The 15410-nt window shown below is 35.1% G+C and overlaps 1 protein-coding gene across 5 annotated transcripts; it reads right to left on the bottom strand.

Annotated features, from left to right (window-relative positions):
• On the bottom strand, positions 1–13847 carry cobll1a (cordon-bleu WH2 repeat protein-like 1a). Of its 5 annotated transcripts, none has more exons than XM_051112357.1 (12): positions 13685–13847; positions 11404–11493; positions 11051–11194; positions 10760–10958; positions 9744–9969; positions 7522–7563; positions 7268–7374; positions 6753–6974; positions 4964–5072; positions 3717–3858; positions 1897–3602; positions 1–528 (listed from the first exon to the last, which is right to left on the bottom strand). In XM_051112357.1, the coding sequence occupies exons 3-12, from the start codon at positions 11140–11142 to the stop codon at positions 521–523; spliced, it is 2853 nt and encodes a 950-aa protein (XP_050968314.1). In that variant the 5' UTR covers positions 11143–11194; positions 11404–11493; positions 13685–13847; the 3' UTR covers positions 1–520. The 5 variants fall into 5 exon arrangements, with proteins under 5 accessions (XP_050968314.1, XP_050968315.1, XP_050968312.1 ...); XM_051112358.1 differs by having other exon boundaries at positions 13690–13847; XM_051112355.1 differs by having other exon boundaries at positions 2–528; positions 11051–11197.
• Positions 13848–15410: the final 1563 nt, after the last annotated feature.

Genomic DNA, 15410 nt, shown 5'->3' with positions numbered 1-15410 from the left:
TTACCTGAAGTTTATGAACAAATTTTATTTATTTATGCTGAAAAATACAAAAGACAACATATAGAAAACAGTATCCAGGCAAGTTTCTCATGACTAATTTCTCAGAGGGCAAAAACAAACAAACAAAAACAACTCAGCAATATAAGCCTTCATTAATATACAAAAATGTACACACATGAATACATGCATGTTTTTCCCCAAGTGTATTTAGTGGGGGCAAAATTTACTCTTGGAATAATATTGTTCCTATTGAGTCAATTAAAAGGCTGGAAAAATCCTCCTTTTTGAAAGAATCTCTGAAAATCAGTCAGCAAAACAGAAAAACGCAGGTAAAGCTTTCATAATGTTTCTCATCAAACATGAACATAATGCTAAAACACAGAATCAAATAATCTTATGATTTGAAATGGTAGTAGTTTTAATATAGGAGTTTAATATAGTGTGTCCGCCTATTCAGTCCGGTGAAGAACACCTCTTCCTCATTTAAGGCAAATGAACACTCCCATATTCAGACTGCCCATCAGTTACCTGGAAAAAAAAGACGCCATAGTAAGTCCCATCATTCTGCAAGACTCTTACAGGCAGCTATATTTTTTCTGGAGCCAGGTTTGAAAGCCAGAGCCCATTTATAGCTCATGTCAGTTATTCAGAAAACTGCATGCAGTATATTGTATGGTTGTGCACAGAACATATTTACTCCATCAGTGATGGATATCACATGTTATTATTAGATCGAGTCATCATTTTAAAATGTATAAAGATATACTAAACACTCATAAATACTCATGCCATGAACGCTGGAATGCGTCAACATTTGCATCAAAAGCTGTAAATGTGCAGCGCACACAAAAACATGCTTAGAGGAAGGAAGATGATTGTTATATAAACAGAGATTATTATGAGTGTCAGACATCATTTACATTACAAGCTACACACATACATAACTCATCCCTGAACCAGACACTCCTTGCTCTTGTGACCATGAACTAACGGATACATCTGAAAGAGGCCTATACATCCTTTTCATCCTATTATGTTTTCTGGCAGGCGACAAAAGGTAAACTACACTACACTACTGTTACAAATGCTCACTGGCTGCATTTATTTGATCAAAAATACAGTAAAAACAGAAATATTGTGAATGTTATAATGTTATTTCTGTGATGGCAAAGATGGATTTTCAGAATCATTACTCCAGACATCAGTGTCATCCTTCAGAAATCATTCTTAATATGCCGATTTGTAAGAAACATTTATTCTTATTATCAGTGTTGAGAACCATTAATATTGGAAATCATGATTTTCTCCCCCAATATTCTTTCATGAATTTAAGAATCAACATAAATGTCTTCACTGTCAGTTTTAATTATTTTAATGCATCCTTGCTGAGTAAAAAAAAAAAAAAAAAAAAAAATAAAAAATAAATATAAATATATATATATATAAATATATATATATATATATATATATATATATATATATATATATATATATATTATATTTTTTTTTTTTTTTTTTACTCAGCAAGGATATATATATATATATATATATATATATATATATATATATATATGGGCCATTCTACAGTTGGAAACGTCTTGTATGTGCGCAAACTGTATAATATAAAAAATCCTAAATGCTCTTTAAAAGTGTTTTTTGTTTGGGACAGCAGTTTGCACCAATTCTGTAGAATTGCCCATATACTTTTATGGTAGTGTATGTTTCAACCCAGTAAGGTCTATTAAATGTGGGTGTCAGCAAGTTGGCTGACAATGCAATGCAAGGACATCAATGTAATTTGGCAATTACTCTCTGTAATAATTGACAACAAACTAAATGTTGACCCTCTCATTAATATTAATAACCATCTATTATGTCTTTAATCAGTTTACTCACTGTGTGTGTGCACAGGCAGCTCCCGTCTCCTGGAGCAGTTAGGATCCAGCCCTGGTTTGGAGCGCTTAGCCTTCTGAAATACAGCCAAGGCGAAAAGAGACACTGTTGCAGGAGGGCAGTGGTCAAAGGTCGAATGCGATTTAGATATAAACGAGATTCCATGATGTTCCGGAGCAGAGCTGCAATTGTTTTCAGCACTAGAAGTGTTTGGATCACCGTTAGTTTGGGTAGAGTTGGCTTTCGGTTTGGAGTATTGTGAATAAGGTGTATATTTGGGCTTCGAGTCCAAGTTTGGCCATTGGTCAAGGTCTTCATCACAGGTCTGTAGATCTTCATTTTCACTTTTATTCTCATCCCAGCAGACAGGTGGTGGAGGTGATGGGAAGTCCATTTCTTGCATTGCTTTCTCTTCTTGCGTGTTTGTAAATTCTCTTTGAATCTTTCCCCAAACATCTAACTTTTTCAAACCATTATCACCACCTAGAAACTTCCTTCTCCTCTCTTTGTATTCTTCAACCCAATCCTTTTCTTCTCCAGTTTCCACCAAAGGATGTTCCTCCATCTCCTCTTGCTCCACAACGTCTGCCTTTGGATCAGTTGGTGACCTGTCAGCCAGTTTATTAGCTGGCTTTGAATGATTAGCCCAACCGTCTCGTAGTTCTGGATTATTTATCATACTACTTGAATGTTCTAAATTACAGACACCACTTTGGAGTGATTCTGCACTCTCAAGCTCTGTGTTTTTTGGTTGAATACATTGGTCCTCTTCATCTTCATGTTCCAAATTCTCACTCTCTACATCTGTACAAGCTTGATTCTCTTGCTCCATAATACCTGCTTTTGAATCAGTTGGTGACTTGTCAGCCAGTTTATTGGCTGGTTTTGAATGATTAGCCCAACTGTCTCGTAGTTCTAGATTATTTATCATACTACTTGACCGTTCTAAATTAAAGACACCACTTTGGAGTGATTCTACACTCTCAAGCTCTGTGTTTTTTGGCTGAATATATTGGTCCTCTTCATCTTCATGTTCCAAATTCTCACTCTCTACATCTGTACAAGCTTGATTCTCTTGCTCCATAATACCTGCTTTTGAATCAGTTGGTGACTTGTCAGCCAGTTTATTGGCTGGTTTTGAATGATTAGCCCAACTGTCTCGTAGTTCTAGATTATTTATCATACTACTTGAACGTTCTAAATTAAAGACACCATTTTGGAGTGATTCTACACTCTCAAGCTCTGTGTTTTTTGGTTGAATATATTGATCCTCTTCATCTTCATTTTCCAAATTCTCACTCTCTACATCTGTACAAGCTTGATTCTCTTGCTCCACAGGCTGTAGATGTAGAACCTCTAAGTGTTCACTTGTATCTGAACCCTTGCACCCATTTCTAAAAGGTTCAGTTGGAACTGCTTCCAAAAGCTCTGTGGTGGGCATCTCAAGGGCAACTGGGTCTCCAGGGCACAGCTCTTGTTCAGCTTTAGTAGCGTCAGGTGTTTTTAAGTTTAGTGGCACCTCAAAACACTGCCTGCTCTGCTGGCGTCTCTGGGGAACCACGGTGAAGGTGGTCAAACCTTCTCTCTCAGAGGGGTTTCTCTGCAGCTGACAGCCAGAAAGTGCCTCAAGCTCAGCCTCAGGGGTGTGATGCTCAGAAAACAAACTTGTAGAAGAATCATCATCTAGTTGATTCTGAGATATAGAAGAACTACAAAGGAAGAAGAAATCAGTAATCATTTAAGAAAGCTGTGGGGAAAAAAGTAAATGCTTAGAAAGTAAATTTCTTTATTTCTATGAAAGTGCAAATCAAGAAATGACATACTTTACAGAAGACGGTGTTCTCTGTTTCCGTGCCTGCAGAGATTCTGCAAGTTCACTCATAACTTTAGCGATTGCAGGGCAGTGGTCAGCAATGCGAGCTTTGTATTTGTATGAACTCTTGTTGTCCCACTGAGCTTCCTCTACTGAAGCAAAACAAAGTGTTATGACAAAGACACGTGTTTTTATGAGTGTCTTGTGTTTCTGTAAAACCATCTCTTCTGCAACCTCTCATTATTATATCATTTTGGCAAAACAAACAGCACAGCATACAGTATGCATTTTTATTTAATTTATTCAAACATTAGTCAATATTAGTAAACTTTATTTCAAAAGTTAATTTGGCAAAAAACAACAAACGTAACGATATTCTGAAGAAACAGAACACACAAGACAAGCATACAGAATGTTAATGACAAATGTGACATTAAAATTCTAATAAAAAGCAAAACAACAAAACTAACAGCTTTAATTTAAAACATTGATTTATTTGATGTTTAAATAATTTAAGATGAATTCTTAAAAGCATCCCTTATGACCCGACATGTTAAAAAAAAGACATCAACATTGACATTTAATAAAGCTGAACTGCAATTATATAGACAGAAATATCAAAGACTGATTACAACCATCCTGAGAGCTGTCTCAAAATTAAGGCACAATTATTGTGATAAAGTGCTACAGATTTGCCTGACACTGAATGACTTTACATTAAAAACCCTAGAACATATAAACACTACAATGAAATCCATTTGTCTAAGGCATAAATTGATTCTGACTGTTATTGACCTGAGTGTGTTTCTTTATCCTCTAGAATACCACACTGTGTTTATACTAACAAGGTGAAAAAGACATCACATTACTGTTAAAGCAAGAGAGAGTGACATTAAACAAGGAAGCCAATTAAACCACAGAACAAGACAGAGTTCAGTGCATTGTACGCAAGACATGAAGGCTATGTAAAGACACAGAGGACAAACAGCCCATCACCGATGAAAGCAGGAACAGAGAAGCAAGCATGGAGGAGAGGAGAAAAGGAGACTGCGCTGCCTATTAGGCGCCCCCTCCTGGTAGTACAGTGTAAAAAAAAAAAAAGCAAATAATTAATCCAACTCAGACTTGTTGATTCTCACATTTGTTCAAGCTGGATTCTATGCTGAAATTGCATATACTTGGTGTCTAGGAAACCAGAAGTAACATGCACACAAACAGAAAACGAAAAGAACACTTAGAACAAAAATTAATGTGTACCTTTGTTATCTGCATCGGGTGGGGTGGGGTAATCACACGGTGGAGGCGGAGCTCTCCGTTTAGTCCTTTTAAGGGAGGACTCGGTGGAAGAGATACGACTGAGCTGACCCTGAGCAAAGCACAAAGAGGTAATGGCTGGAAAATGTGCATATTGCACAGTAAAAACTATTGTTTAAAATAGCATAATGCACACTATGCTGTAGTTGTCACATATCCTCATTACACTTTTTTAAATTAGACACATTGTAACGGGAAAAAAAAGTATTATAATTTATTGTTAAAAATGTCTTGACTTTTGGCAATCAAGCTGCAACTGCATGCCAGGGTTATTGTAAACTAAAATTCCAATTTGAAACGTTTTAATAAATAAAATAAATATTAGATGGAAGCGTTTAAAGGAGAAGTCCACTTTCAGAACAACAATTTACAGATAATGTACTCACCCCCTTGTCATCCAAGTTGTTCATGTCTTTCTTTCTTCAATCGTAAACAAATTATGTTTTTTGAGGAAAACATTTCAGGATTTTGCAACATACCCTAACTGTCTTGAGCAAGAATATACAGAGATCAGGGAGAACAAGACAAGATGAGCATCTGAGATTAAAAATATTACAATTGTATTTTTTTAATAAAAAAAAATAACCAATCGTTTCGCTAGATAAGACCCTTCTACCTGGGCTGGGATCATTTACAACCGTACTTGGTATCGTTTGAAGCTGCATTTAAACTGCATTTTGGAAGATAAAACCCGGGGCACCATATCAGTCCATTATATGGAGAAAAATCTTCAAATGTTTTCATCAAAAAACACAATTTCTTTATGATTGTGATTATGATTTATGATTGAAGAACAAAAGACATGAACATCTTGGATGACAAGGGGGTGAATACATTATCTGTAAATTTTTGTTCTGCAAGTGGACTTCTCATTTAAAGGGCCCTTGCACCCAGGCTCACCACCACTCTGTGGTTTTAGGAAAACAGTGAATGGTGAGAAATATGCATTTAAAGTGGTAAACAGAGGAAAAATATGTCAAAGTCAATTATGTGTGCCAAACTTCCTGTTGGCAGCTGGTGCCGCTATTACTATAACTGAATATTGGTATGTGTCTTCAGGCAAGTTTTGTACAGATTGAACATGGTATGTTTGAGTTAGTGCAAAGCATGACATATCCTGTCACCAACAGGTGGTGCTATTGTTATACCTGAATATTAGCCTTTAGATGTCTTCAGGCCTGGACTCTGGACAAACTAACAATGAAGTTTGGTGCAGATCGGACATTGTATGTCTGAATTGTAACAACTTCCGGTTTCATGGCGAAACATTGAAGGTTGTCACGGACACTCCCTTCAATGAAGACTCAAGATCTTTGCAATTTAATGTCACAAAGGGCTTTAGATTACACTGACCAAATATGGTGTTGATCCGTTTAAATCTCTAGGAGGAGGGGTTTAAATACAATGCCTGAAAATGGCGCAAAACTTGCAGAGAAAATTCAAAATAACAGACTTCCTGTTGGGTTTCAGACTATTGCTATTGAGCCATTTTTTCAACACCCACTTCTGAAACCATATCAGTTGTAAATTTTTACCACTTTTGGTGTTTGTGCAAAGTTTCATGAGTTTGACCATGTTTAGGCCCTCAAAAATACGACACATTTTTGAGAAGAGGAAGAAACTGGTGCTTGGGCCCTAATAATACTAAAATAACACTGATTAATAAGAATATCAGATGGCCAATGGTACAGGTTTGTTTGCATTGGTATGGAGATGCCTGCAGCATTCCCACCTGTTTTCTAGCAGAGTCACTCTCTGATAGGTCAGAAAAGTCTCTGGCGTGAAGCCCACAGGCTACACTCTGTAATGCCGTCATAGGAGGCTGTGGAGCGTGTCTCTTCTTTGGCATGTCGGCAGGGACCACGGGTAAGGTCGAGTGCCCATTAACACCATTCACCCTGTCCGCACATTGGCCGTTCCATTCAGGAGAGGTTGAAGCACTGCCAGTTGCAGCCTGAAGAAGAAGAAGAAAAAAAATCTATGTATATGTTGAAAGAGGTCAAACATTACAGAAAAGGAATATTTTTCAATATACAAACTGAATTAATGTCTATAAACATGAGGCAAGATAAACAGATGCAAAAGAAAGCCGAAAGATAAACAGATGCAGAGACAGATGGGTGGACCAGAATAAGTGTTTTGCAGTGTTACAGTTCAGTTATGATATTTCCCCCCATCATTTCCTAAATATGACAACAAGCAGGTTGCACAGATTGCAAAACCAGACAGACTGACAGGTGTACAAACCTGCTCAGGTGTTTTCTTGTTCTTCTTGAATAAACCAAAGAAACCTTTGTTTCCCTTCTCTCTGTGGTTCTTTTCTTTAACTGGGGACTTCTGTTCTTCATCACCACCTGGATAAACACAAAAGAGCCTCTTAGCTCAAACAAACTTTTTGGACAAATCACAGCAGTGCGGAAATTGGTGGTGTAACGCTATTATATAAAGATAACAATTACATTTTTTTGTGATACAAAATGTGGTTGTTTGGAGTTTGGTACCTTTATGGGTGGATACAGGATCAGCAAGAGTGTTTGATACCACTTTAAAAAGAAAAAAAAGAAAAAATAATAAAAGATTAATATTACTCCGTTCATATGTTTAAATATGTAAATGCAAACAGATGTCTTGTTTATATATTGTTTATTGTATTTTTTTTTGTTGTTGTTTTTGTTTTTTGTTTTGTTTTATACACACACAACCAATAAAGTTTTTAAACAGTAAGATTTAATGTTTTTTTTTTTTTGTGAAGAAGTTCTCTTCTGCTTACCAAGCCTGTATTTATTTGATTCAAAATACAGCAAAAGCAGTAATATTGTGAAATATTTTTACCATTTAAAATAACTGCTTTCTATTTGAATACATTTTAACATGTAATTTATTCCTGTGATCAGAGCTAAATTTTCAGCATCATTACTCCAGTCTTCAGTGTCACACGATCCTTTACAAATCATTCTAATATGCAGATTTAACATTCAATAAACATCATTATTATTATTATCAGTTTTTGAAACAGCTGAGTAAATTTTCTCAGGATTCTTTGATGAATAGAAATAAGATTAGCACCTAAAATAAAAAGCTTTTGTAACATTACACACTATACCTTTCAAAAGCTTGGAGTCAGTATTTTTTATTTTCTTTAATTATAGAAATTAATACTTTCATTTAGCAAGGATGCTTTAAATTGATCAAAAGTGATGATAAAGACATTTATAATGTTACACAAGATTTCTATTTCAAATAAATGCTGTTCTTCTGAACTTTCTATTCATCAAAGAAACTTGAAATTCTACTCAGCTGTTTTCAAAATAAGAATAATAATTAAAAAAAATAAAATAAAATAAAAAATAAATTAATAATAATAATAATAATAATAATAATAATAATAATAAATGTTTGAGCAGAAAATTAAAATATCTGAATGATTTCTGAAGAATCATGTGACTGGAGTAATGATGCTAAAAATTCAGCTTTAAAAGCACAGAAATAAATTACAAATATATTCAAATAGAAAACAGTTATTTTAAATAGTAAACACTTCAAAAATGTACTGTTTTTGCTGTACTTCGTGTATATATATATATATATATATATATATACACACACACACACACACACACACACACCTGGTTGAAATGCATGCTTGAAAGTGTGTGGTAAGCAGAAAATTTAGATGATCTAGGTGTGCTTTATGCAAATTTATGCAAATATCATTTGTGATAGTTCTAAATCATTAACATAATAATGAGGTTAAAAACAAACTGGCATGCCTATGCACATGAAAATATGCAAATTAGGTGTAAATTTATTGAATAATTCACGCCATTATTAGCGAATGGGACCCATAATGTGTACTAAATACACACAGTATATAGTGCACATTGTGTGCTGTTTTTAAATGAATATGATAATGGATGCAAAAAGCTTTACCATAGTGCTGGGTGGTTTGAAAAAAAAGACATTTTTTCCACTTTTTTTTTTGGTGGATTGATGGTTTATCACGTTTTTTTCCTAACTGTGTCTTTATATTAATCAGAATGCATGAAACAGTTGCAGAACCACTGCTTTTCAATCACAATTCAAACAAACATGCTACATATAGTTTTTGATTTAAATTAAATTGTAGTTTCAAAATTGAAAGCAAAAACAGAATGGTCTGACCTTAGCTTTGTGAAACTATACCACATAAAACATCCGAACGAAAACAAAATAGCAAACAGGCTGAATGAGGACACAAATTCACTCTCTGACAGTCAGTGGCATTTAAGGAACAGCAGCAATACAGCCTTCCATAGGTTACTGCTGTAAACAAAGCTGCATTGCATTTTTGAATACTACATTAACATGCATTATACAGAGGTAAGATGAAAAGAAAAGACCATCCAAGCTTTTATTCAGACATTCAGTTCCCCTCAAAGATACAATCATATAAATCCCTTACTCCTAGTTCAGCGTTTAGAATTTTCTTTCTATATTTCATGCATGATGAACAGTGAGCTTGATCTGCCTGCTACAGTATTTCCTTCTCTTTGCGTTGAGTGTCTATAGCTTCTGTAAATTACAGTTGGTTTAATTAACCAGTAAAAGAATTAGTTTTGTGTTATTAATGGTTCTAAAAGTTTCCCAACCATTAGTCAGACGTGTATGCAGTTAACAGGGACACTGTATTCCTTTGCTTGGCCACTTGGCACACTATCCAATTTCTCAGGTTTAATTTACTAACCTTTAATGTCTTTGGCATACAGCTCTCTGATTCCATAGTCATTGAGTGTTTTGGTGAGATCCAGAGGTTCCTCTGATTGATATGTCCTCAGTAAGATGGTGGCATCAGGGTCAAACTCGCACTTTTCACACACTGTGGGCATCAGCTCAGCCAGCGGCACTGTAGGATTGATCCGTACTACTGCCTTATGAGTCTTCTTGTAGTTAATTAGAAGACGAACTGTTGCCTGTGAAATTCAATTAGAGAGTTAGAGAGTTCAAACTTTTAATGACAGGATGAATGTGACTTAAAAGGAGAAGTCCACTTCCAGAACAACAATTTACAAAACATTTACTCACCACCTTGTTATCCAAGATGTTCATGTCTTTCTGTCTTCAGTCGTAACGAAATTATGTTTTTTGAGGAAAACATTTCAGGAGTTTTCTTCATATAACGGACTTCAATTGTGCTCCCAATTTTGAACTTCAAAAATGTAGTTTAAATGCAGCTTCAAAGGGCCGAGGAAGAAGGGTCTTATCTAGCGATCAGTAACTTTTTTTTTTTTTTTTTTTTCCAAAAAATAAAAATTTGTATACTTTTTAAGCACAAAAGCTTGTGTAGCACGGTAGAGCCCTTTGAAGCTGCAATTAAGCTACATTTTGGAAGTTCAAAATTGGGGGCACAATTGAAGTCCATTATATGAAGAAAAATCCTGAAATGTTTTCCTCAAAAACCATAATTTCTTTATGACTTAAGACAGAAAGACATGAACATCTTGGATGACAAGGGGGTGAGTAAATTGTGAATTGTTGTTCTGGAAGTGGAGTTCTTTAAGACAGATCTTATTTAACACCTGGTTGACCTACTTTGAAAGCCTGACATTTTAGACTCAGCAAGATACACTTGTTTTGTGCACTAAATGGTGCAAATCCCTAGATTAACTGCTTAATATTTGACAAAACCACTAAAAAATTAATTTTAAGATTATGAGATAAATTATGAGATATGGGTATAATTAAGCTTTCAATCAGACTTACCACAGGAACATGAGGTTTCTTCTTGTTTTCGCTTCCTTTAGTTTGCAGGACAACTCTTTCAAACTCAAGAGAGCCAATCATAGAGTTGGGTTTGAAATTAATGTGGTTTTGATTTGTGGAAATAAGCTTAATGGCATGATCCGATGGAACGAGGTGGTGCTGAGCACACAGCGTAACCAGAACATCCATAACTGGTTTACTGAAAGCACACACACAAGTGAATTAAAATAGGACCAGAAGAACTGGTGAAAATGTGCAATATAACCTTTATTTTTTTTCCTTCTTGCTCACCTGCCATGCACTGTGGCTGTGGTCTCCTGTCCTCCAGGGAGCAGTACAGTCAAAGTAATGTCCCTGTCTATGAGATCTTCTTGGGGATCCATGGATGCGTGCTGTCGCTAGTATGAAGGGCAGACACTGTAGATTTAGGTTTTCCTACTGACAAAGCAGAGAAAAAAAAAAGATGGGTCATTCAAAGAACACCCTACACAATTTATCCATGTAGGAATGATTTGAGAACTCATCTGGATACCATCACTCATGGTTTTGCCTTTCTGGAACTAGCTCTTTGGAACAGAGGCAATTATAGTATCCACTGTTACACACTCATGGCAAAATGCTTTGTGATGAATCACATCACCAACCTGTGTGAAAATCCTCTCTGTGTCTCAGCTATGGCTGTGCAGAGGAAATTTCCAGATATGTTCCATTGACTGAACTTTTTGCTGTGGGCCCTGTTAGACACAAAATCACATTTTACAGTTGCTTTACCTTTTAAGCAGTAAAAGCAGAAGTCCCATGGTCTTTAGAGCAATAACAATGTGCTGTCTCAGCCTAGTATTAGCTTAAACAAACTTAGCTAAACTAGCTATTTTTCATGTTATGTTAACCTTCAACTGCCTCCAAACAATATTTAATTGTAGAAATGAATGTAATTATTTTAGTTTTTTAATTTTTATTAAAACGCATTTAACTGTGTCCCACAATTGGCTCACAACCTCCAACACAGCAGAGCAGACAAATAAATAATTCCTTTTTAAACACTACTGCTCAAAAGTTTGGGGTCAGTAATCTTTTAACTGAAATGAAAACTGAAAACTGTAAAATGTTTAACTGTGTAAAAGTTTTACAGTAAAATTGCATGTTAATGGAATCATAAACCATTTACAGTTTTTCAAGTTATGTGACCCTGGACCACAAAAGGGTCAAAATTGAATAACTGAATAAGCTTTCCATTGATGTATGGTTTGCTAGGATAGGACAATATTTGGCCAAGATACAACTATTTGACAATCTGGAATCTGATGGTGCCAAAAAAAAAAAAAAATCTAAATATTGAGAAAACCACCTTTAAAGTTGTCCAAATAAATTACAAAATATCTTCATGGAACATGATCTTTATTTACTATCCTCATGATTTTTGGCATAAAAGAAATCAATCATTTGGACCATTACAATGTATTGTTGGCTATTGCTACAAATATACCCGTGCTACTTACAACTGGTTTTGTGGTCCAGGGTCAAATATATGGTAACTTACAGTGAAGAGCTGATGTTTATTAAGTCAAATCTGTCTTTTTCTACATCAAGGTCTCATTAAAATTGTGATTTTTCATTTTCAAGATTTTAAATATTTAACCTTCAGTATTGTTCATTGTTTTTGCCTTGTTTTAGTGTTAAACTAGTAAATATTACATTACAAAAGAATATATATAATTAATATCAAAACAGACTACAGTTTTAAATTATGTTTAAAACTATTTATTCACCAAGGATGCACAATAAAGGTAACAATGGTAAGAATAAAGACTTTTTGAAGAATCATGTGACACTGAAGACTGGAGTAATGGCAACTAAAAATTTAGCTTTTCTATCACAGGAATAAATTCAGATCAAATACTCATTTAAAATTGTAATAATATTTCACAATTAATGTTTTACAGTATTTAAGATCAAATAAATGCAGCCTTGGAGAGATTAAGAGACTTCTTTAAAAAAAAAAAAAAAAAAACACGTTTTAAAACTATAGTGTTTTTACCTTTAATACACATACACGCACCAAAAAAAAAATAATAATAATAATAAAATAAATAAATAACACGTTTTTTTTATACAAACAAATGTTTGCCAAACTAGCTTAAAATTAGCAATACTTTACTGACATCTTTTAATTAAAATCTTATTCATTTCAATTTTGTTTAACCAAAGTGCTAAATCGCAGTTACTCCAATCAAGGTTTAAAGTGTATTGTGGCATGTTCTAAATTTTGATAACGGAGTTAAAAAGGCCCACTTTGCTCAACGTGCCATTACATACAAAAACAAAAAGACGTTCAAATCACATCTGAAAATAAACTCTAAATTGGAGACAAACGAAATGACTGAAAGTGGAGTTTAACAAATAAATAGCTATTGTGAAAGTGACGAAAATTAAAAATAACATCGGGGAGCCAGCGCCTTTGGGTGTGTATGGTGCTTGTTTGCTGGAGCGTCACGTTTATCATAACTGGGCGTGAGCTTTACTTCACGCCTCCCTGCCGCTGATCATCGGCGCAAAGCGGAGAAATGCAGATCTACCTTCGCGTATTTCCCAAGAGAACGAACTTAAAACCATTAATAAAACGCCAAATGCACGTGGCACCTGGTGCGCATTTAGCGTCCATAGCCATCCAATGCTCACTAACGGCACTCGAAAATACCACATTTGATTTTTACATTGCAGAAACATTTAACGCATGCCAATTTAAATCTTAGCTTGTTCACACACTGCAATTTTGAGACTTACGATACATTGACAACAACCTTAAAAGGTTTACTATATCGCAGTAGGATTAACTTAAGCACTATCAGTAACTCACCGATGCGCACGTAAAGTTTTGGGCACAATTACGCAATGTGTGGCACCTGATCTTAGTCAAGTCCTTACCTTACCTATCTTCAGTCCTCTATAAGGGAGTTCCTCCAACAACTAGCGTTTAAAAACAAAAGAAAGACTAAACGAGCAAAGAAACAAGTGGTTGCAAAGACAAGCGTTGGTAATCCTCTGGTGTTGTCAGTACCTTATGGACATGCCCAGTGCTGTGACATCAACAAATCTGTTTCCTGTGTGTGCGTGTGAGAGAAAGAGAGAGAGACACCGTGATATAACATTGAGTTTTAAGGCTACTGAGTTGACATGATTTAGATTTTACTTTTATTAAATTAAAAAACTTAAAATAATTATTATTGTAGAGCAATATATTTTAATATATGTTTTGTTTGTTGATTAGAGAATTAATTTAATGATGTTTGTTAATGAATAATGTTTTGAATGTTTGAGGAATGCTGCGTGAAAAAAAGGTGGTAAGTGGTCATGAATGAATCAAGCTACTTGTGTTTACTTGTGCTAATGCACTAGCAATCTTCAAGAACTGACGGCCAATCACATGAGGGATGAGTAATCATCTTAAAAAAATCTGTAAAAAACATGGCAACATGGCAACATGGCAGCTGTGGTTGCCAGAAATGCACTGCATATTTCATTAATATATTATTAATATACTCTACTTGAACTACCAAAATCGGTCTTTTATCTTATGATAATGTTCATAAAATGTACAGATAACCACCATATTAATAAAAGTGGTAAAATAGAAAGTCACAAGATAATTCAGTTCAATGTAAGAGGACTGTCCATAAAATATGGCCAATACATCTGTATAGATAGTGCATGGGACCACATAACACAAAATAACATTAGTTAAATAACAGAAACACTGTAATGTACTGATAACAAAACAAGAAAAAAACAAAATGATTTATTATTAAAATTAATGTTTTGAATGTTTAAGGGATGCTGCGTGAGAAAAAGGTGATAAGTGGTCATGGATGAATCAAGCTACTTGTGTTTACTTGTGCTAATGCGCTAGCAATCTTCAAGAACTGGCGGCCAATCACATGACGGATGAGTAATCAGCTTATTGTGGTTGTCTGTTGTCTCAGAATGTGCAAAAGAGTCATCTGCACTCGTTGATTCATTTCAACACATTTTGCTTGCTCAGGGCCACACAGAAGTGCAGTAATTTATCACTTTCACACAAGAGGAAAACTTTTTGGTACTTCTGAAAGCACTAAAGAGGTTTCTACTCTCCACAGCCCTGAAGAACACGGTCAAGGACTCATCAGAGTAATTATGTAACATGTATTCTACAAAAATGCTAAAGGACTGTGGGTTCTTTGTATCAAAGGAGCACACACACACAAAGCAAGATGTGCAAATATAGCCTTGTGTGTACATGTGTTTATATTTCACGTTGATAACATGACCTCATTCCCCTTGCGGCGGGTCACAATGCCATCTCTCAGTAGACTGTTTATTTCACACATCCTCTGACCAGCGGCCAGCTCCACAAAGAAAAGTCAGACCTTGAATCTTTTCTCATGTGTCTGTTTGCGTTTCAGGTCATGTGTCTATTCTGGCATCCGAACAGATATTCATGAACTTGTGTGTGAGTGCTTATGTCAGAGGGTAAGTAGAGGTATTCAGCAGAGACATTCTAATGAAGGCATGTTCTGCCACACTGTAGTGCTAATGTAGTTGTGCTGTGCATGTAGGACTAGGCTACTTAAATTTTAGGGTATTTTACTTATCAGAAAATATATGAAAAAATTAT

The sequence above is a fragment of the Labeo rohita genome, chromosome 6, assembly GCF_022985175.1.
Source record: "Labeo rohita strain BAU-BD-2019 chromosome 6, IGBB_LRoh.1.0, whole genome shotgun sequence".
Taxonomy (NCBI): Eukaryota; Metazoa; Chordata; class Actinopteri; order Cypriniformes; family Cyprinidae; genus Labeo; species Labeo rohita.
The sequence above is the reverse complement of the archived record's forward strand: the minus strand, read 5'-3'. Positions and strand labels throughout refer to the sequence as shown.

Bases quoted from the DNA above. Each gene is read 5' to 3' on its own strand.
- cobll1a (XM_051112357.1), bottom strand. From the start codon at position 11,142: ATGGATCCCCAAGAAGATCTCATAGACAGGGACATTACTTTGACTGTA. The intron at 7,564-9,743 runs GTTAGTAAATTA...TTCTTTTTAAAG, and splicing joins GTATGCCAAAGACATTAAAG to TGGTATCAAACACTCTTGCT. The intron at 3,859-4,963 runs GTACACATTAAT...GTTTTGCTTCAG, and splicing joins ACCCGATGCAGATAACAAAG to TAGAGGAAGCTCAGTGGGAC.